The sequence below is a fragment of the Propithecus coquereli genome, unplaced genomic scaffold (genome assembly GCF_000956105.1).
Source record: "Propithecus coquereli isolate 6110/MARCELLA unplaced genomic scaffold, Pcoq_1.0 Scaffold1, whole genome shotgun sequence".
Lineage (NCBI taxonomy): Eukaryota > Metazoa > Chordata > Mammalia > Primates > Indriidae > Propithecus > Propithecus coquereli.
The window spans coordinates 9,520,593-9,541,671 of record NW_012133857.1 but is presented as its reverse complement, the minus strand read 5'-3'; the positions used below and the strand labels follow the sequence as shown (position 1 = coordinate 9,541,671).

The following is a 21,079-nucleotide window of genomic DNA, read 5'->3' as shown; positions in this document are numbered from 1 at the left end:
TAGGGCTCAAGTGACTCTTCTGCCTCAGCCTCCCAAATAGCTGGAACTAAAGGCACATGCCACCGCACCCAGCTAATTTTTTTATTTTTTGTAGAGGCAGGATCTCACTATGTTGCCCAGGCTGGTCTTGAACTCCTGGCCTCACACAATCCTCCCACCGCAGCGTCCCGAAGTGCTGGGATTACAGATGTGAGCCACCACACGCGGCTCCATTATATTTTTAAAATAGCAGCTTTGAATGATAGCGCTGTCAGATACCATCTGCAGTTTGGCATAGACGAAAAGTAAAAAACCAAACTAGTTTATCCACAGTAATAATATGAGATGGTAGAGGAAATAATGTAACTAAACTCATTTTATAAAAGTTGTTGTTTTGTAGGATTTATATGGAAAAATATGAATTTGTTGTATTTCAAATACATATGTATTAGTGGTTAGGTATGATTATAGTAGTAGCGTTAAACATTGCCAATATTTGAATAGAAGGAAAAGCTTTTAACTACTCAGATTTTTAATATTTATGCATTTTTGTAAGCTATTTAAAATCTTCCCTTTGCTGGAGTGGGAACAACCAAGTATTTATTATAACAAAAATAAAAACTTGGTAAATTCCCCTTATTGTACAGTGGACATGAGTGGAAAGGTACAAGTTACTTTATAGTTAATTTCCAGGACATAACTGTTTTTATAAAATGAGGGCCATGCACTAAAGGGAGAATAATTGTAATTGCCCTGTGTTCGTAGTGGTGATTTGGGGAGTTACGGCAGGTGATCAAAAGTAGCAGGTTCAAGTTGTGCGAAGAGGTTTTAAGTTAGACATCAACTGTATAAATTTCCTTTAAAAATCTTAATGTGGTACTACTGGAATTGGGGTTGAAAATTCTTCTCACTGGCTATTTAAAGAATAAACTTGACTAGTTGCCACTATTAAGATTGTTTGACTTCGAATGGGGATGGCCCTCTGGATTCCAAGGTCAAGGCAGAGAAGCGACCGTCAGTGAGTGGAGTAGACTACTGAGGCAGCTTGCCGTCCTGGGGCAATAGGTCAGATGATCCATGCATCCAGCAAGCAATGCCAGGCAGACCTCCTGGGGACACTGCAAAGCCAAGGGTTTAGACTCAGTGATCCTTAGATCCCTTTCATCATTTATATACATGTTTTAGTTTTAGTAGATTTTTCCATCTGTTCCACTAATTTCCTTTGGAGCATCCTTAGTAAAATTTGTTCATATAAAAAATCACATTGTGTGTAACTTTTGGGTTTTTGCCTTTGTTGCCCTCTTTGTTCAGTTTGAACCAAGGAAAAGATCTTAAATTTTAATTCTCTTGAAAAATAACATGTAACCTACATTATTTTTGGTGTTTTAAGTTTAAATGGAAACAGCAGTTGAGTGTTAATAGATGTGACAACAAAGGCCATGTAGCCTGCCCCTCCATTCTCTTTTAAGCCTTTTGTGGTCTAGAATGCTTATTGCATTGATTTCTTGTTACATGAATGTTTATATTATTAATATTTCTATAGTTCCTAGAATGAATGATTTATGATATCCTTCCTAAATCCTTTTTATCTAAAAAAATTCATTTTTCATGTGAAGAAACATCATTTTTCCATTTGATTGATGGGTTTGCTTTTTATTTAATGACAAGAGATAGGGAGTTGTTTGTTACTGTGGGAGTTAGTCTAATGTTAGAGTTGGGAGGGTCTTCAGACGTTTGTTAGTGCAGCCTTAAAATTGGTGCAGAATATTAGACAAACATTTGCCCAGTCTTTGCTGGAATACTTTACTAAGTTCTTACTATCTTTTCCAGTGTTTTAACAGCTCCATTGAGCAATTCCCCCTGTTTTTAAGCTGCAACGTGCCTCCTGGTTACTTATACCTGTAGTCTTAGTTTTGTGCTCTGAAATGATACATAACCAGTCTTTTTCCTCATTGATGGCCGTATTTCTTTCTTCTCTGAGCTTTAATTTTCTTATCTATAAAATACCACGAGTTACATGACCTGGTTACCTCACCAGCATTGAGGTATAAAGAACAACTGAAATAATTGTGACCTTAGGCAGAATACTTTTTAGGTCTCAGAATATTTGTGTCTTAGTTTTATCTCTGGTGTATATTGTAATGGCAAAAGCAGCAGTATGTTGTCCATTAGCTTGGGGGCCTGGATAGATATTTTCCAGTCGATGTTCTTGCCATTAACAAAGGAATTAGTTTATCTCATCATTGAATATTTATTGACCATTCCTATTTACTAGCACTTGTGTGGGCCTTAAGCAAATATAAAAACAGTAAGCAAGACAGATACCTTCCCTGCCCTGTTGGGGCTTAAGTTTTCCTCCCTGGATGTTTTTACTTTGAGATATAAATGCTTTTGGCTGCTAAAAATAAAATATTAGCCTACTTTCACTCTTCTTAATGTTTTTGGTTTCTTAACTAGTCCAATAATTTAAAGTATGTTTTTGATTTGTAGATATTTGGAGTCTGGGAGTGATCCTTTTCATGTTGGTGTGTGGACAGCCACCCTTTCAAGAGGCCAATGACAGTGAAACATTGACAATGATCATGGATTGCAAATATACAGTACCATCTCATGTGTCTAAAGAGTGTAAAGAGTAAGTAAAAAAAAGTATGTGGAAACCTTAAGAACTCATATTAAATCAGCAATTTTAATTAATCCCTTAACATGCCAAGAAAATTTGAGGTACTTCAACATCCATGCCTCTGGAGTTATTTTAATTTTTGAATTTAATATTTCCAATGTTAAAAGTGTTTGAGGGGGTTAGCCCCAGAATGTACTTTGAAATTTAGTATTATAGTATAAAATGTATTAGTCTGTTTCTTAAATATGCCTATTTTCAAGAAATCCATTATAAGCCTCTTCAATCTTTAGGAGTGGTCGTTACTTCACTTGAAATGAAGACATTACCATGGGAACTATCTTTTTCTGCATCAGCAAAAAGCAAGACCACCTAGAATTAAGTTTGAGAGAAGAGTTAGGGCATTTTCTTTCCTGAATAGACCATCAATATACCTTTTTAGGATTTACATAGTATGTCTCATAATTTTATTCACACACTTCTCCCGCCAGTTGACTAAAGAGCTCTGTTTGGTTTATGTGACTATGGGAAGCCAGAAACAAAAAGTATACTCAAGTTGATTATCTGGAATTTAAAGTACTATTAATATATAGTACTAGTATATGTATAGTAAGAAATATAGTAATGGAATAGAACTATTGGAAGAAGTTCAGTATTTCATTGACATTATGAATGACATTTTTAAATGAGCTCAGCTGAGATTATAGCTGCCACCTAAAGAATTTTGCTGTAGTAACAAAGTTTTGAGTTTGTCCCATCAGCTCTGGATTCAAATACTGGCTTCTCCATTTACTAATGATGTGAGAGTGGGAGGACCTACCTTATGGGGTTATTGTGAAAATTAAATGAACTAATATGTGTAAAGCTCTTAGCTCAGTCAGTCCTTAGTACACAGGAAACACTATGAATATTGATGATGGTGCTGATAATTTTTATGACCTTACTACTATTATTCTGTACTCCAGGAAGCAGGGCTGCTGTCTGTGGGCATGCTTTGTGTTCATGTTAGACATTCAAGGAATATCTCCATAGCCCCTACTGAAAAAACTAAAACAGATTAATTTATTTTTATATTGACATACATCATTCAAAAATATATATGTAATAAAATAAATACCTATGTACCCATTATCCAGCTTAAGAAATAAGACAATTCCTAAGATCTTAGAAGCTGTCTATCTTCTCCTGGAGGAATTATTTTTAATAATGTTAGGACCATTTAGGTTTTTCACTTGGGTCAGTTTTGCTAAGCTGTGTTCTTTAAGGAACTTGTCCATTTTGTCTAATTTTTCAAATGTATTGGCCTCAAGTATTTATAATATCCTCTAATTATATTTTTAAGTCTATAAGACCTGTGGGGATGCTGCCCTTTTTCATTCCAATATTGACAATTGCTGCCTTCTCTTATTTTTGTCTTGATCAGTCTTGCCAGAGGTTTGTTGACTTTTATTAGTCTTTTTTTAAAGAACCACTTTTTGCTTTTATTAATTTACAATGACATTTTTTGTTTTATTGATTTTCTTTTCTCTTGTCTGTATTATTTCCTTCCACCTATTTCCATGGGCTAATTCTGTTCTTTTTCTTTCTTTTGTTGGATACTCAGCTCAGAAATTTTCCTTTCCTATGATAATATTAATATTTAAGTTTATAAATTGCCTTCTAGTGCCATTTTAGCTGCATCCCACTAGTTTTGATTTATAGTCCTTTTGTTATTATTCAGTTCTAGTAAGTATTTTCTGGTTTCCATTGATTTATTTGATATGTGAGTTGTTACGTGGGTGTTTTAAAGTTCACAATGTATGGCATTTTTCAAATTAGCTTTTTGATACTGATTTCTAACTTAATAGCATTGTGGTCCAAGAAATGTAGTCTATATGGTACCAGGGGGTTTTCTTGTTTTTTGTTTTTTTTTTTTTGCTTTTTCCCCAAAATTGTTGAGACTTGCTTATGGCCTCTTTTTATAAATGGTCTTTTTGTTCTGTAAAAGAATGTATAGTTTCCAATTGTTGGAATCAGAGTTCTAAATAAATCCTTGAGATCAAGTTTTTTAATTATGCTGTTCAAAATTACTTACATTCGTAGTTTTTTTCACTACTTATTCTGTCAGTTACTGAGATATTTGTCCACTGTGATGGTGGATTTACTGTTTATTCTTGGAGGTCTGTCAGTTTTTGTTTGAGTGTTTTGAGGCAATGTTATTAATATTAGGTGAAAACAAGTTGAAAACTGTTGTATCTTCCTGGCCAATTGAACGTTTGTATCAGTTTGTGTCAAAGAAGTGATGACCCTCTTTAGTAATGCTTTTTTGCCTTAAAATCAATCTGTTTTGTCTAAGTTTAGTTAGCCATACCAGCCTTCTTTTGGTTAGCATTTGTGTGCTATATAGTTTTCCATTCTTTTACTTTAAACCTTGCATTGTCCTGGTTTTAAGTACCTCTTTCTTAACAGCCTGGAGCTGAGTTTTTCTTTCATCTCCTCTGATCATTTTTGTCTTTTAAATGGAGAGCTTATTCCATTTCCACTTACTGTGATCACTGATAGATGTAGATATATTTATGGCATCTTTTTGTATGCTTTTTGTTTGTCTTTTTTGTTTTTTTCTTTTTATCCCATCCTTCTTTGGAATTGATAGAGGTTTTCCTTTTTCCCCTCATTTGACCTTTCCCTCACAACTAGCTGGAAAGTTACAGTCTTATTTTAGTGATTTTCCTACCTATTTTAACACATACATGTTTGTATATTTAATTTAACAAAATCTATAGTTAATCCTTATTTTTATTCTCTTTTTAAACAACACAAAACCCTTAGAATATTTTAACTACCATCCAATAATTTAGTAATTTTTTTCAAACACTACAAATTATTTTATGACTATGATGGCACTGAATTTTTATTATTGTCATCTGCCCTCCCCAACACCACTAGGGAACCTAATTTAATTGATGGTGTAGGTGTAGGAAATAATTTTTGTTGTAAAATGATCCGCTGTTACTAATCCTTGCAAGTAGTTTGCTTTAACAATGGACTTACCTACCCTTGCAGCCTAATCACACGGATGCTACAGAGAGATCCCAAGAGAAGGGCCTCTTTAGAAGAGATTGAAAACCACCCTTGGCTTCAGGGAGTGGACCCTTCACCAGCCACAAAGTATAACATTCCCCTTGTGTCATACAAAAATCTCTCGGAAGAGGAGCACAACAGCATCATTCAGCGCATGGTGCTTGGGGACATAGCAGATCGAGACGCCATTGTGGAGTAAGTCAATGCTCATCAGTACAGGGGGCCAGATGTTTAGGATTCTTGGACTGGGCACTCTTCTTTATTTATTAGAGCCTTTGGACATTGTGTAATGGATAGAGTTCCCAGTTGGCAAGAGTTGTCATTTATCTCTAGAGTTCTTGGCACAGTGCTTGACACATAGGTTTTATTGATTTTTTTGTTTTTGTTTTTGTACTAGTGAACACATAATCCATCATGGAGTGGTGTCACTGAGTGCTGTGGCCTTTCTTTCTTTCTAAAGGGGTGGGTTGGAATAGCTTGTTTTGTATAGCAGTATATACTTTGTAGCAGTATCTTAATTCCTGTGTCTCTTTCTGGTCCCCACAGTGAGTGGGGAGAACAGGGCAGCACCAGGTGCTTAGCTTCCTCTCAGTCAGGATTTGGTAAATGGGGCTAGTCACATGTTTTTATAAGTAAAGTTTTATTGGACCACAGCCATGCCCATTGGTATTGTCAATGGTTGCAGTGTGTTACAATGACAGAGTAGTTGGAGAGACCACAGGACCCACAAAGCCTAAAATATTTACTGTCTGATGCTTTAGAGCCCCTGCCACAGCTACCTGGAGCTTGCACGTTATACAAGTTGCTAATTAAATCCTTTAAAACCAAAGCCAGTTTTTAATAACCTAAGCAGTTTAGAATCAAAGATAATACAGAGTAAAGATGCAGTTGCTTTGTTCTAATAATGATTAATTTCTGTAAAAAGTCCTAACTTTAAAAATATGGAGCGCTTCCATCAATGAAAGTCAAAAGTTATTTAAGTGTTGAATGAAACAATCGGGTATGTTGGAAAGAGGGTACACTCTGGAGGCAAAAAAGGGTTTTCCATGACGAGAACCTGGCCTGGCTGTGGAATGTGACCTGGGGGAAGAGGAGGATGCAGCCTAGACCTACAGACTGTGCTGCGTGTGGCACTTCACAGGCGTGCACCAGTGAGAGGCTCTGGTCCCTGAGAAGGGTGGTATCTGTTTAAAAGACACATAATCTTTAGGGTGTTTTAGGACACTGGAAAGAAAGAGTACCAAAAAGAAACCCAGGTTCTTAATTTTGATTTAAGTCCAGATTTCTGTAAGTTTCCAAGTGCCTTATGAGTCTTCACAGATTGACCGACAGCTACTTAAGTGACCTAAACAAGCAGAGAAGAGGACACTTGCTATTTCTGCCACAGACACTCACTCTAGAAATGTGTACAAAATGGTATTTCATTTTTGAATGGGTAAAAGGCTGTTTGTATCTCCCTGGATTGGCCTCATGTTCTTAGCTTAAATAAACACATACATACATGCAGTGGTATCATATAGAACTGTTTAATTAATGTAAATTCAATTATAAATCCAAAGGGGCATGCATTTAAATGGTTCGGGTGACTCTGGTTTGCCCATCTCCTGCTTTCCAAGCATGACAGGAGCTGGGAGACCCAGTCCTCAGTGAGGCTCACTTCTTGCCCTCTGCTCACATTGAGAGGTGATTCCTGGGTTTAAACACATGTTTATCCTATAATATACTTCCCACACAGGAGCCAACTACTTGATCCAGTACTCAGCTGTAGAAACCCCTCTAGGAAGCATTCTACCCCTGAATTTCACCTTGCACTTTTCCTTTGGAATCTCATGCCTCAGCCCCGGACCCATTGGCTGTGGCCCACTGTACATTTTGTAAAAAGAGATCTCTGCCATTGCTTCTTTCTTAAGTGTTCATTGTGTGAGTATTTTCACTAACTACAGGACGTTTCTGAAAACTGCAGTTATGAATTACTAAGCCTTGTGGGGTCCTCAGAAGCACTCTGGGTATGTCCCGTGACAGGCCAGTTTGAGGAGAGCAGGCAGAGCGTGGGCCTTGTTGGGCATCATGCGCAGTGCCTGGCCAGACTAGGTACTCAGTGAGCATTACTTTTTAAATGGATGGATAAATACATTGATTTTATTCAAAGAGGTTAATAATGGCATGCCCTCAATTGCTTTGATAATTCTGTAGTGCTTGAATGCCAATAAATGCAGAGTGTAAAAATAAAAATATTTCCGGATTTTTCTGACTATATTGTGCTTCAGTGCCCATTCATGTAACACAGACCTCGTCTTCATTTTATACTTCTAATGGAAGCCAGTAAGCCAGTTTAACAAATGTAAACACTTTACACACAAATTAAATTTTCGGATAATGTGCACACTCTTAGAAGCTTCATTACTTTTTTTTTATGCATCTAAAACTGACGTCCAGCTCAGCTGCTATCAGCATTTAGGATTTTTTTCACTAATGTGAACATCTTTATGCAGCTGTTTTTTAGAATTTCAAGGGTGACCTAAATAACTACCAGTTTGGTTTTTTTTCTGGTTTGCGCTTTTGCATAATTTCAAAGAGTCCTAGTCATTGAATTGCATTTGCTTGTACTTTTTTTTTTTAAATCAGTTTTGCTTGTAAAAAACAAACCTACTGATGTGGCTTATTTTCACCCTCACCTTGTTTTCCTCAGAGCCCTGGAAACCAACAGGTATAACCACATTACAGCCACTTACTTCTTGCTTGCTGAGAGGATCCTGAGAGAAAAGCAAGAGAAAGAAATACAGACCAGATCTGCAAGCCCTAGCAATATCAAGGCCCAGTTTAGGTGAGAAAAAAATCTTCACTGATTTTAGTAAGTTAACGTTTTGAAATAGTGAACTTTTTTTTAATGCATCCTAACTGTGTGGCAAGAGAATACAGTGATGACCGCTTCGTTGGAGAGGCTGTGAGGGTCTGGGTTCCTTCGTCAGCAGGATGCCTTCCTTCTCCTCTCGGGCTCAGTGGGGAGAGAGGCTTGTGTCTGTTGTTTGGTCAGGAAAACACATTTGGAGAAGCAGCCTCAAGCCAGAGTGTCTGCCCATTATTTTCATTAAATTCTTCCAAATCCAGCATGTATTAATGTGTTATTTTTTTTGGTTTTTTCATGCCAGGAACAAGGCCAAATTTTCCCTCAGTTATTTGAAATAATTTTAAAAAATAAATAGGGCATTCCTATGCCACGATGTTATCTCAGGATTTCAGGGAGTGGGCCGTTGGATCAGTTAGTTGATTAGCTGCTTGACCTTGGGAGGTCACTTAACCTCTCTATGACTTAGCTGCCTGATCTGTAAAATGAGAGTAATAATGCTGTTTACCTCATGGGGTTGTGGTGAGGGATAAATTAATTAATGTATGTAGAGCACTTAGTCCTGGGCACCGTGTGTTTGCTGTCATTGCTGGGAATGTGACCCACCATTATTACCGTCTTCACTGAAGCAACGAGCGAGTCACTCTCCCCGCTTCCCCTCCTCTGTCTCCTCTCCCTCACCTTCCTGCTTTTCTTTTTCTTCTGCCCTAGTAGCTTCCCACTTAAAATCATGGCATGGAAGTGGTTTACTTTTTTCATTATCATTTATGAAATTTATTTAGCATTTGTCTATATTCATTCAGATGGAGTAATCCATGGAATTGCAATAGTTTAAAAACAGAAGGATGCTCCCAATTTTAATAAATCTCTATTTGTGTATCCAAATATATATGAATATATGTGTGTGAATATATAATAATATTATTATTGTAAAAGAGTAAGAAAACCATTTAGATTTTAAATTACCTTGCAATCAGCTTGCCATGTGTGGTTTGTTGCTTGGGTGGAATGACAGAGTAGAGAGAGGAAAACATTCCCGGCTTGCCAAAGAATAAAGATTTAGAAGTCTAGTTTAACTAGAAAATTAATTTAGTAACTTCATTCATATCCTGGATGTATTCCTCTGTAACGAAAACTAGGCACACTGTCTAGTATCTGCCTGGACGAGGATTGAGTCCCAGGAAAGGGGGGGCTCTCGGGAGTGAGACAGACCAGAGACGGACACTGAGAGGTTAGTCAACCTAGTCATGACCTGAGCCCCTAGCAAGGAGTAACCTCAGAGCAGATAGCGTGTGCCAGGTGCGCTGAGTCTGGAGCTACCGACTTTTGGAGAAAGAATATTTAGATTTGAGCTGTTTTCTGTTCGGTCAAACAGCTCAGAACTCAATTGTAAGCTGATAAGGTATATAAATGAATTAAATTGTTTTTACTTTATTGTAGAAATTAAGAAGCCAACAGCAGCTATAAAGAAATACCAGAGCCTTCCGAGCTGTTTTCCTTTTGCCCTCATAAAGACTGTAGTGGAGATGCTATGAGGGCCTCTCTTCCTGTGGCACAGGGCCCACTGGTGGTGGCAATGTCTGCTGACTTGCCTTCTTGTTGCTGCTGTAACTTCATTGACAAGACCCTGGACTTTACTTGGTTCCGTTGCTGGGCATGCTTTGAGTCAGGATGGCCTGGAAGGTAGAAACCTGGACTAAGTTAGGAGACTGGTATTTAAAACAGCAGTTGGCCAGGTTTGGGAAGGTAGGGCCAGGAAGAACCAGCCGTGGAGAGCAGATGTACACCCTGAGGACAGGTGGATGATCCAGGAAAATTGGTGACAGACCTATTGAGATGGGTGGTTAACAGGAGACTGATACCACCCCCAGCTGGACTGGGGGTGTCTTTGCAAGCAGATGGGTAGGCACAAAGCAGGGATTTTGTCTGTAGGTTTTGGAGTCCAGGGGCAGAGTCCTAGGCCTGGCATTGAGTGAGAACATAAGGACTTCCCTAGAGAATGAGGTGGAAGACGCCACGTCAGGAATGTGGGTAAAAGGTGGGGCTTAGCTCGGAGGCGCGGTGTTGGTACAGATAGGATCCTGCAGCCGTGAGGTAATATGGTATTGGGGACTTGTTGAATCAAAGTAGCTTAAGGTTTCTTAAATTCTGGAACTGATTCTGTTTCAAATACAGTAGCCTTTTACTTTCTTAAGAATATGAATAAATGTAGGGCTGCCCTGATACGTTTTTGTATGGAAGAATATGAGGTCTGAGAGAGGGGCATAGCTGTTTAGATTTATTTCAAATCTGCAACTCTTGTGACTACCTTTGGGGTTTGTCTGTAGACTGCAGAGACTCTTCCTCTGGCCTGTCCTAGAGAGCTGAGGACACAGTTCGAACTCTCTAGTGAGGAGCCAGATAGAGGGGCAGGCATCTGATAGACTACAGCCAGATAATTCTGGAATGAAAATCAAGAAGTTAATGTTCTTACTCTAAACTGGATGTGATCACACACTGTCAGCCACTGTTCAGTTGTGACCTCTTAAGGAATACTGCTTTTTAGCTTCAAATTTACATTTTTTAAACAGGTTTATTCTATTAAAGGGGACCTGTGCAAAACATAAAAAAACTTGCATGTAACAGGTATAGTAGTTTTTCTGCATGCAGTGGCCACTAATAAAATTGTTTGTACTTTATTGCTTATTAGGAGTATATGACTGTTCCTCTGGTTAGAGAGGACAGTTGAAAATTTAAGGATGTTTATTTAAAACAGAGGTTAGAGAGCTTCATTTTTCTTTTTTTTTTTTCTTGGTTGAGACAGAGTCTCACCCTGTCGCCCTGGGTAGAATGCAGTGGCGTCATTGTAACTCACTGCAACCTCCAGCTCCTGGGCTCAAGCGATCCTCCTGCCTCAGCCTCCCAAGTAGCTGGAACTATAGGCGAGAGCCACAACGCCTGGCTGATTTTTCTGTTTTTAGTAGAGATGGGGTCTCGCTCTTGCTCAGGCTGGTCTCAAGCTCCTGAGCTCAAGCAATCCTCCCGCCTTGACCTCCCAGAGTGCTAGGATTACAGGTGCGAGCCACTGTGCCTGGCTGAGAGCCTCATTTTCAAAAGTTGTCTTCATTGGCTACCAAATAATATTCTTGTCACTTGGGTGACTCCAGATTGGGGGATAAAATCAAAATTTAAATAATAATGAATTTTGCTATCCAGTACTCTTGTGTGGGCGTTTAAAAATATTTATGTTTAACTTAGTTTTTTAATCGGAGAAGCAGAGATTTATGTGTGCCAATTATACATGATTTTTCTTTTCAGTATTCTAATATTTAAATCCGTTAAGCTATTTCCATTTATTTTTATATAAACATCGAGCTCGTACACCATCATGTAAAATCAGGAGCATTGGAAATTTCAGGTGAATTTTATTAGTAATAATATACCTTTAAAGATAGTGATCTAAGAACCAAAGGAACAAAATGTATGGTGTTCAGGTTTTGCTTTGGCAGTAAACCCCTTGTGCTTTTTAAAAATATTTATCTTGTAGTATAAAGCTTTTGTAAGAAAAGATGGAGATATTCTTTGCCCCATTTTCTGACAGCCATGATGATGTTGTTATTTGGCCAGTAAGCTGCAGACCGAACCATGTTTCAAAACCACATTTGCCCTTCTGGTGTCCTTGCTGGTGTTTACAGGATGTTGAATGGGTTTGCAATGCTGCTGCTTTTCCTTTTTCTTTTTTTTTTAATCTGTGGATTTCGTCCTAGTAAGTTTTATATGATGTAATTTACTAACATCTGCATATGATCACATGGCTTTTTCCCCCCAATCTGTTACATAGGCAATCATGGCCAACCAAAATTGACGTACCCCAGGACCTCGAGGATGACCTCACGGCCACTCCTTTGTCCCACGCGACTGTCCCTCAGTCTCCTGCTCGGGCTGCTGACAATGTCCTCAATGGCCACAGGAGCAAAGGCCTGTGTGACTCAGCTAAGAAAGATGACCTCCCTGAGTTGGCTGGGCCAGCACTCTCTACAGTGCCACCTACAAGCTTAAAACCCACGGCCAGTGGGCGGAAGTGTCTTTTCAGGGTGGAAGAAGATGAAGAGGAAGATGAGGAGGACAAGAAACCCATGTCCCTCTCAACTCAAGTGGTTTTGCGCCGGAAGCCATCTGTGACCAACCGCCTGACATCTAGGAAGAGTGCTCCTGTCCTCAACCAGATCTTTGAGGAAGGGGAATCTGATGATGAGTTTGACATGGATGAGAATCTGCCTCCCAAACTGAGCAGGTTAAAGATGAATATCGCTTCCCCGGGTACAGTTCACAAACGCTACCACCGGAGGAAAAGTCAGGGCCGGGGCTCCAGCTGCAGTAGTTCAGAGACCAGCGATGATGACTCTGAAAGCCGGCGGCGGCTCGATAAAGACAGTGGGTTCACCTACTCCTGGCATCGCCGGGATAGCAGCGAGGGGCCCCCTGGCAGTGAGGGGGATGGCGGAGGCCAGAGCAAGCCGAGCAACAGCAGTGGAGGGGCGGACAAGGCCAGCCCCAGCGAGAGCAATGCTGGTGGGGGCAGCCCCTCCAGTGGCTCGGGCGGCAACCCCACCAACACGTCGGGTACCACACGCCGCTGTGCCGGCCCCGGCAACTCCATGCAGTTGGCCTCTCGCAGTGCTGGGGAGCTCGTTGAGAGCCTGAAACTCATGAGTCTCTGCCTTGGCTCTCAGCTTCATGGGAGCACTAAGTACATTATTGATCCACAGAATGGCTTGTCGTTTTCCAGCGTGAAAGTGCAAGAGAAATCCACGTGGAAAATGTGTATCAGCTCCACAGGGAACGCAGGGCAGGCCCCTGCAGTGGGCAGCATAAAGTTTTTCTCTGACCACATGGCAGATACCACCACTGAATTGGAACGCATAAAGAGCAAGAACTTGAAAAATAACGTGCTACAGCTACCTCTGTGTGAAAAGACCATCTCTGTGAACATCCAGCGGAACCCTAAGGAGGGGCTGCTGTGCGCCTCAAGCCAGGCCAGCTGCTGCCACGTCATCTGACTGCGGCCCGCCCGGCCACTAGCACGCCTCCTGCTCAGAGCTGTGGAGATCGGCTCACTTCACCGGTCCCTTTTCAGTTTTACTATTTTAAAGTGGGCGTTAGGAGCAATTATTTATTACCTTTCCATTTGTTCGCTGACGATGTGACAATGCATGGTCTTTGTGCATGCTGCTAGACACTGCTTTTCTTTTCCAGCCGAAAAGCCTATTGTGTAATTTTTACATTCATATAATGATGTGGATGAGATCAGGATTAAATTAAGGTGTATATTTGGAACCTAGTATAAATGGAGCACTTAGAAATTTGATGTTCTGCACTTAACCTAGAGAGAGAAAAAAATGCTTTTGTTTCCTTGTGAAAAATCTAAATTCTGTCCTGACCTTCTGTGATACGGAAACTCTGTGCTCTGAGGCACTCTCTGTGGTGTCTGAGGCAGAACCAAAGCAATAACGTTGTGACGCCATAGGCCTGGAGCAAGCTGGCGACCCGTCCAAGGCCTGTGCAGAGCACAGGACGGTGAGTGTCTGCACTGAGAACCTTAGAACTATGATTCGAACATACCCACACCTGTTTGTCTTAAGCTATAGTGTGAAAAAAGCTTGGGCTCTTAAAAATTAACTGAAAAGGATTTTCTTGTTTTTATAATAGGTGAGATAAAGTACTTAGATTTATAAGGCAGCTTCCCCTGTAGTGATAAATTACAAGCAGACAATCTCATTTTGTCATGTGATAAAGTGAATTGATGATGTCTTAACTCTGCTTAATAGAGTGTATGTCTGTCTATCAGAACAAAAAAAAGCTCTGTAAATTCCTTCCTGTAGGGCACACTGCAGGATTTCCTTTAAACCGTGTGGATGGAACAAACTATAGGGCCTAATACAGAAGCTAAGGTGCACACAGATGTTGGCAAAGTCAAAACCCCATAAATTAAAATAAAACTCAGTGGGATTTGTTTTTTAGGAATTTGGTAACTAGGTTATCTCTTTTGTTATTTTCATTCTATTACATCCTTTGGCTCAGCTTGCTGTGAAAATTGGCTGATCAAAAAATACACATAAAAGGATAAAATTCACACATACAGCAAACGAAAATGCACAAAGCCTGCTTTGTAACTTTTTTTTTCTGGAAGTGTTTTTCACTTTGCCTTTTCTTGCCAAAACAGTAATCAAAGAACTCTTGCTTTAACGTGTTCCTGTACAAAGACACTTTTGAACGGATAGTCATCTCTTGTGGCATTTTATCTTATAGGACACAGTATATTGCAGATTGCTAATTTCGGAAAGGGCCAGATGCTATTTTTTCATGCTGTGCCCTGGGAATCTTAAAAGCAGTGCTTAGCGACATTGTGATAGAACGTGGCTGGGACCTGGGGCCCTCCCCACACTCTTCAGCCTCCCGTCATGTCTCTGCAGTCCTGGACTGAGAAGCATCTGGTCGCGTAATTCAGAGAGTGGGCAGATCACCACAGAACTGCATCGCTTCAGCGCTGTTTCTTCAAGTACACACTGACTCTGCTACTGTAGGATAAATATATTTTACTCAGAGCTCTGAATTTCACAGTATACTTACTAAACTAAGTAAAAATGATACTTAAAATACTTATTTTACTTTCTAGACCTAGGCTAGATACATTTTAAGCTACAGCTCTAGTTCATTGTGATATTTATAATCGAAAGCAACGAGAATAGATGTGTGGGTGAAGCCATAGAACATATTTGCTTGAAATTCTTGAGCAGGGATCTTATAAAGGGCCAGAAATAAGATGTGTGGTTCACATAGATAGTGAGCGTAACATCTGTATTAAACGTAGGAGAGAAGTTTTTAAAGGGCATTGGCAATAAACTCTTTGTTGCAGCTGTTTTCCAAGTAATGTAAATACTTTTTCCTGTGATTATGTATAGCCTTGGAATGGCACCTTTTAACTAACCCATATGTGTTTGGTTTTCAATGGTTTTTTATATTCAGATGTATATATGGTGCTCACTTTAGGATCAGCAGTGTTGACCATTTATGCTGCATAGCTGTATTATAGCCTTATTAGTTGTGTGTGGTTGGTTGGCCCTCTGGGTACACAGATGTCAGTCTGCGTGGTGTCTTACTCATTTGTTCATAAGTGAATGATTGTGCATGTGTTGTATGTCATAGTACGTCGTCACATAAAAGGGAGGGAGCGAAAAACCATTACATTAAGATAATATTGGACCAAACTACTTACTTGCTCTAAACAGTTACTTGTACCCCTTAACCTGTCCTCAAAAGTTGCATATAGTTACAGTAGTGTATAAATTAAATATTGTGGAGAAACAGTCAGTCTTGTATTTTTCTGTATGTGTGTATATATATAATTATGTACTTCTGGCAATTCTATCTGTATTTAAAAATGTGACAATCTTGACACCAATGTTAAGAATAGTCGTGAGGCTGAATTGAATTAAAGATATCTCTACCAAGTAAGAATTGGTATGTGTTAAGAGGGTACAGAATTATCAGCTGATTTGGTCAGTTGCATCCAATGCTGGTTGATTTCCCTCATTGTGTAAACATAGACAGGTCTGTGACAAATGGGGAAAAATCCAAATAATAAAGTGACATATTGGTGTTCAGCAATATAAGCCGCGTCCCATGTCGTATTGCTTCTCACGAGTGCAGCTTTGTGTGATCCCAGCCTGGTTAGACCCAGCTTCCCACAGGCACCTGCAAATAGCAGGCGGGCCCCAGGGCTGCCCATTAATTGTGCTTTATTTCCCTATTTCATCTACTTTCCGCTGGCCCAGGCTCCCTGATTATTAAATAAACTGAAGCAATTAGAACTGCCACAAGCTCCCACTTCTCCCTTCCTTCCTTCGCACGTATTCACATGCGCTGCCCTCCCACTGCAGTGTGATTGCACGGTCGGCTCCTCCTCTTCCACCCTAGCCGGCCCCTCTGGCAGCCCTCATGCTCTCCTTCGTATTGCATCCTCAATCTTTGCTTCCCTGCTAGACCCTTCCTAACAGAAAGCAAAGCAAACATGATTTTATTTCCCTATCTTAAAAAAGTTGTGTGTGTTGGTCCCTCTTTGACTGTTGCCGCATTTCTCTCTTTCTGTCCTCCACTCTCTGTTGAGTCTTTCCGTCAGGCTCTTGCTGCTTATCGCTCCACCAACACCGCCTTGCTCAAGGCCAAGGTCAGCAGTAACCTCCATGTGCTTAAATCCAGCGGTCAGTTTTTAAAAACAGGTTTACTGAGGTATAAGTCGCATACCACACAGTTCTCCAATTTAAATTGTACAGTTCAGTGGTTTTTAATATATTCTCAGAGTTATGCAACTATTATCATAATCAATTTTCACACCCCAAAAGAATTCTTGTGCCCTTCACACGCTATCCCTTTCTCTTCAAGCGCCCTTCCCGCAGCCTCAGGCAACCATTAATCCTGTGGTCAGTTTTCAGTCCTATGTTAGAATTTGGTGAGTGGATCACTCTCTTCCTTGTAACTTCCCATCTTCCAGTACCTTGCTTCTGCCTTGCTGCTCTTCTGTCCACTGGCTCCTCCTCATCCTCCAGCCTCTAACGTGGGTGTCCCAGGGTTCAGTTCTGCACCCCTTCTCTGTGCACTCTGAGTCTCAGTGATCTCATTTAGTGTCGCGTCTGTACGCTGATACACCCCAAATGTATTTAGCCACCATCTTTCCCAGGATCACCAACTTCGACTGCCTACGTGACTTACCTACTTGGATGTGTCTAATAAGCATCTCAATTTTTAGAAGTCCAAAGCTCCTAATCTTTCAAGTCATTACAGTGTGCCCCATCTTAATAAATGTTAACTCCTAGACTTTGTTAGTTTTATACGAGCCGAAAATCTTGGTGTCATCCTTCACTTTTTCATCCCAGCATCCAGTCCGTGAGCAAATCTGATTTGCCATTCAAACCTCGGCCCCTTCTCATTGCCTCTGCTGCTACCGCCGTGGTCCATGCCACCGTCCTCACTCATCTGGACAGCTGGACATGCCTCTTGGAGGGTTTCTCTGCTTTCGCCTTTGCCCTTCAATTCTAATATTTTGAAAGGTGTTTAATTTCCAAATATTTGGGATTTCCCACGTTTCTGTTACTAATTTCCTATTTAACTCCATTTTGGTCAGAACATGTTTTGTATAACTTAAATCTTTTTAAACTTACTGGAACTTGTTTTATGGCCCAGGATATGGCCTATCGGTGAATTTCGTGAGTGCTTAGAATATGCTGTTGTTGGTGGAGTGTTCTGTACATACAGTCAGTTCGAGTTGGTTGATAATGCTCTAAGTTTTCTATATCCTTACTGACTTTCTGCTTCATTATATCAATTATTGAGAGAGGAATGTTGAAATCTCCAGCTATAATTGGGGATTTGTCTGTTTCTCCTTTCAGTTCTATCAGTATTATTTCATAACATTTGAAGGTCTGTTTTTAGGTACTTACACATTTAAGATTGCTATGTCTTCTTGATGAATCGATTCCTTTCATCATGAAATGTTCCTCTTTATCCCTGGTAAATTATTTGTTCTGAGGTCTACTTTGTGTGATATTGTTATAGCCACTCCAGCTTTCTTTCGACTAGTAAGAGTGTATCTTTTTCCATCCTTTCACGGTTAACCTATCATGTCTTTATATTTAAAGTTTGTTTTCTGTAGTTAGCATATAGTTGGGTCTTGAATTTTTATCAAATCTGCAAATCTGTTATTAGTGTTTATACCTATTACATTTGGTGTAATTGTCAATATGGTTGAGTTTAAATCTACCATCTCTCTAGTTTTCTATTAATATTTGTCTCCTTTGTTCTTTGTTCCTTTTTCGCTCTTTTACTACCTTTTGGTTTAACTGAGCACTTTTTAATTATTTCATTTTATCTCCACTATTGGCTTATTGGCCATACCTCTTTGATTTTTCAGTGAGGGTTGTAGGGTTTACAGTATGTCTTTTAATGTATCATAGTCTATCTTCAAATAATATATCACTTCATGTAGAGTGTAAGAACCTTACAACTGTGTGCTTCCATTTTCCTCTTCCTGTTCTTTGTGCTAGCTATTATTGTCATATATTTTATTTTTACATATGTATCGATACTTTTGTTTTAAATAGTTTTCTTTTTAAGGGATTAAACATGAGCAGGAAAAGTATTTTACCTACATATTTATCATTTCTAACATTCATTTCTTTATGTAGGTCCACATTTTGGTATTTTCCTTCTGCCTGTAGAAGATTCTTTAATATTTCTTATAGTGTAGGTCTGCTGCCATTACATTCTGTCAGCTTTTGCTTGTCTGAAGAAGTATTTTTCCTTCATTTATGAAAGGATATTATCATTGGGTATAAAATGATGGGTTGCCTTTTATTGCAATGCTAGACACAGAACTTTACATTGTTGAGTGCTAGATTTTATTCATGTAAAAGGTGTTGGCTTTAATTCTGGACGACAGTTACTTGGAATTGATTGGATCCTTTCGTGTCTTGCTTTTAAACTGTGTTAGGGCAGATGAAGAGCAGTCTTCAGTCTAGGGCTAATCTGGCCCACTACTGAGGCCGTACCTTGCTAAGGACTCTACTGAGGTCTTTCCACTCTGGCTGGTAGGAACATGAACTATTCCCAGCCTTGGGTAAGTTCTGAGCGTTGTTCAGTGTACTGCTTTCCAGTGGCTCTTTCTTCAGCTACAAGTCGTATTCTCACATACAAGAACTAATCAGAATTCAACCAAAGACTGCAGATTTTTTCTGGCGTTTGTTCACCCTCTGTGAGCTCCCTCCTACTCTGCCCTGCACACTGATCTTCCTGAACTTCAAACTCTTTCTGCTCAACTCGATGGGGCTTTGTTTGGGCTCCCCCACCACCTTCTGGCAAGTGGCCCCAGGCAGTGAGCTGGGGCACTCACAGGGCTTACCTCACTTGTTTCCCTTCTCTCAGGAGGTGACGGTCCCATGCTATCTGTTGCCCAATGTTTGAAAACTGTTGCTTCTTGTATTTTGTTTGGTTTCTAGTTGGTTAAAGCAAGAGGCTCAATCAAGTTCCTCTTATTCCATCACGGCCAGAAATACAGTCTAAACCATGTGTTACTCCCCTGCTCAAAACCCTCCCATGGCTTCCCATCTCGGAAGAAAAAGCCTAGTCCTTCTGTAGTGGCCACAAGGCCCCAGACTGTCCCCTGCCCCCATTATTTCTCTGATCTCATCTCCTCCTGTCCACTCATTTAGCTCTGGCTACAGTGACCTCCTTGCTAGTCGTTAAACAGGCCAAACACAGGATACCTTACACTTCAGGTGGCCCCTTGGTAATCCATGGCCCTTCTGCCCCCACCGCTGCTCAGCAGGGATGAGGCTTCTCGGACGCCTGGGTTCTGGGGAGGGGTAGATGGGAAGGGGCGATAGGATACAGCCCTTCTTGTGCTACCGGGGCCTAAGCACTCGCTGGACACCTGCCTCTAAGCAGGACGTTACAGGTTGGGAAGTCAGGAAGAGAACAAAGTGAATCTTGGTCCTTGCCAGTTCCCAATGCCCTTAGGGAAGGAAATGGTGGTTTAAATTAGCACCAGGGGATGGATCGGAGATGGTGAGTGTCTCCACGGCACTGCTGTCGGGAGTTCCAAGAAGGGTGAGGCAGGGAGGGAGGAAGAGTGCAGGGAACAGAGAATTGAAGAGGATGAGCGGGATTCAGATCATCTGGAGCCCCCTGTGAGAGCCACGGGAGATAGCAGTGGACCTTGCTAGGAGAGAAGAATCCATTTTGCTTCCTGATTTCTTTTCTTTCACAAGGATAAAGAAATGAAATTGCTGAGTGGAACCCCGGCGTGAAGGTGGAAGTGAGGCTGAGTCAGTGTCCTGCTGGCAGAGCCGGCTTCACGTACGAACCCCACCTGCGTACTCGTTCAAGGCCCTGCGCTTGGCAGAGTCCCACTCTTGGTTTAATGCTCTGTTGCTTTGAAATTCGCAGTCACTCTGAACAAGGGTACCACATTTTCATTTTGCGCTGGGCTTGGTAGATCTGTACTCTGCAGGTGTGGAGGAGATGCTCTCGCCCATGAGAAGGGGAGACCAGTAAGAGCTTAGGCTCAGAGAGCAGCAAAGGCCAGAGACAGAAGCCCAGGGGCCGCCTCGAATGGGGCGGAGAGTGGAGGGCCAGAGAGTGGGACAGCAGCAGGTGAGCCTGAGAACTTCTTACCAAGGCCAAGTGGTCTGTGCGCCAGAGGCTGCCCTGAGGTCAAGGGGAATGAGAGAGAAGGATCTGGAACTAGGTCCTGTGGAGGATGTGTCAGGAGAGAGGGGAACTAGTAACACAGGTGAGGACTCAGGCAGGAAACTGCTGCTTGGACACCTCCTGTGGGTCCACAATTCTCTCCAGCTGTTCCCTGCTGCCCTCAACCCGACATTCTCATACCGGGCCCACCGGCCAATGACCTGTGTGCTCCTAGAAGACTCTGGACAGAAGAGGCATTGGGTGGAAACCTGTTCTCGAGATGAAGTCACAATCTACAAGCCAGAGCATACGGAAGTTATTTGGGTAGAACCCCACAGAAAAGGACAGGCAGGGCA

General features: G+C 40.8%; 1 protein-coding gene across 2 annotated transcripts in view; it reads left to right on the top strand.

The window, feature by feature from the left end:
• Nucleotides 1-16,153, top strand: part of SNRK (SNF related kinase) — a 57,943-nt gene extending 41,790 nt beyond the window's left edge. For both annotated transcript variants that reach the window (XM_012638444.1, XM_012638438.1), the window contains exons 3-6: nucleotides 2,470-2,611; nucleotides 5,639-5,851; nucleotides 8,346-8,480; nucleotides 12,322-16,153. In XM_012638444.1, coding sequence (XP_012493898.1) covers nucleotides 2,470-2,611; nucleotides 5,639-5,851; nucleotides 8,346-8,480; nucleotides 12,322-13,540 — 1,709 coding nt within the window. In that variant the 3' untranslated portion in view covers nucleotides 13,541-16,153. The remainder of the gene's footprint in view (nucleotides 1-2,469; nucleotides 2,612-5,638; nucleotides 5,852-8,345; nucleotides 8,481-12,321) is intronic.
• The last annotated feature ends 4,926 nt before the right edge of the window (nucleotides 16,154-21,079 follow it).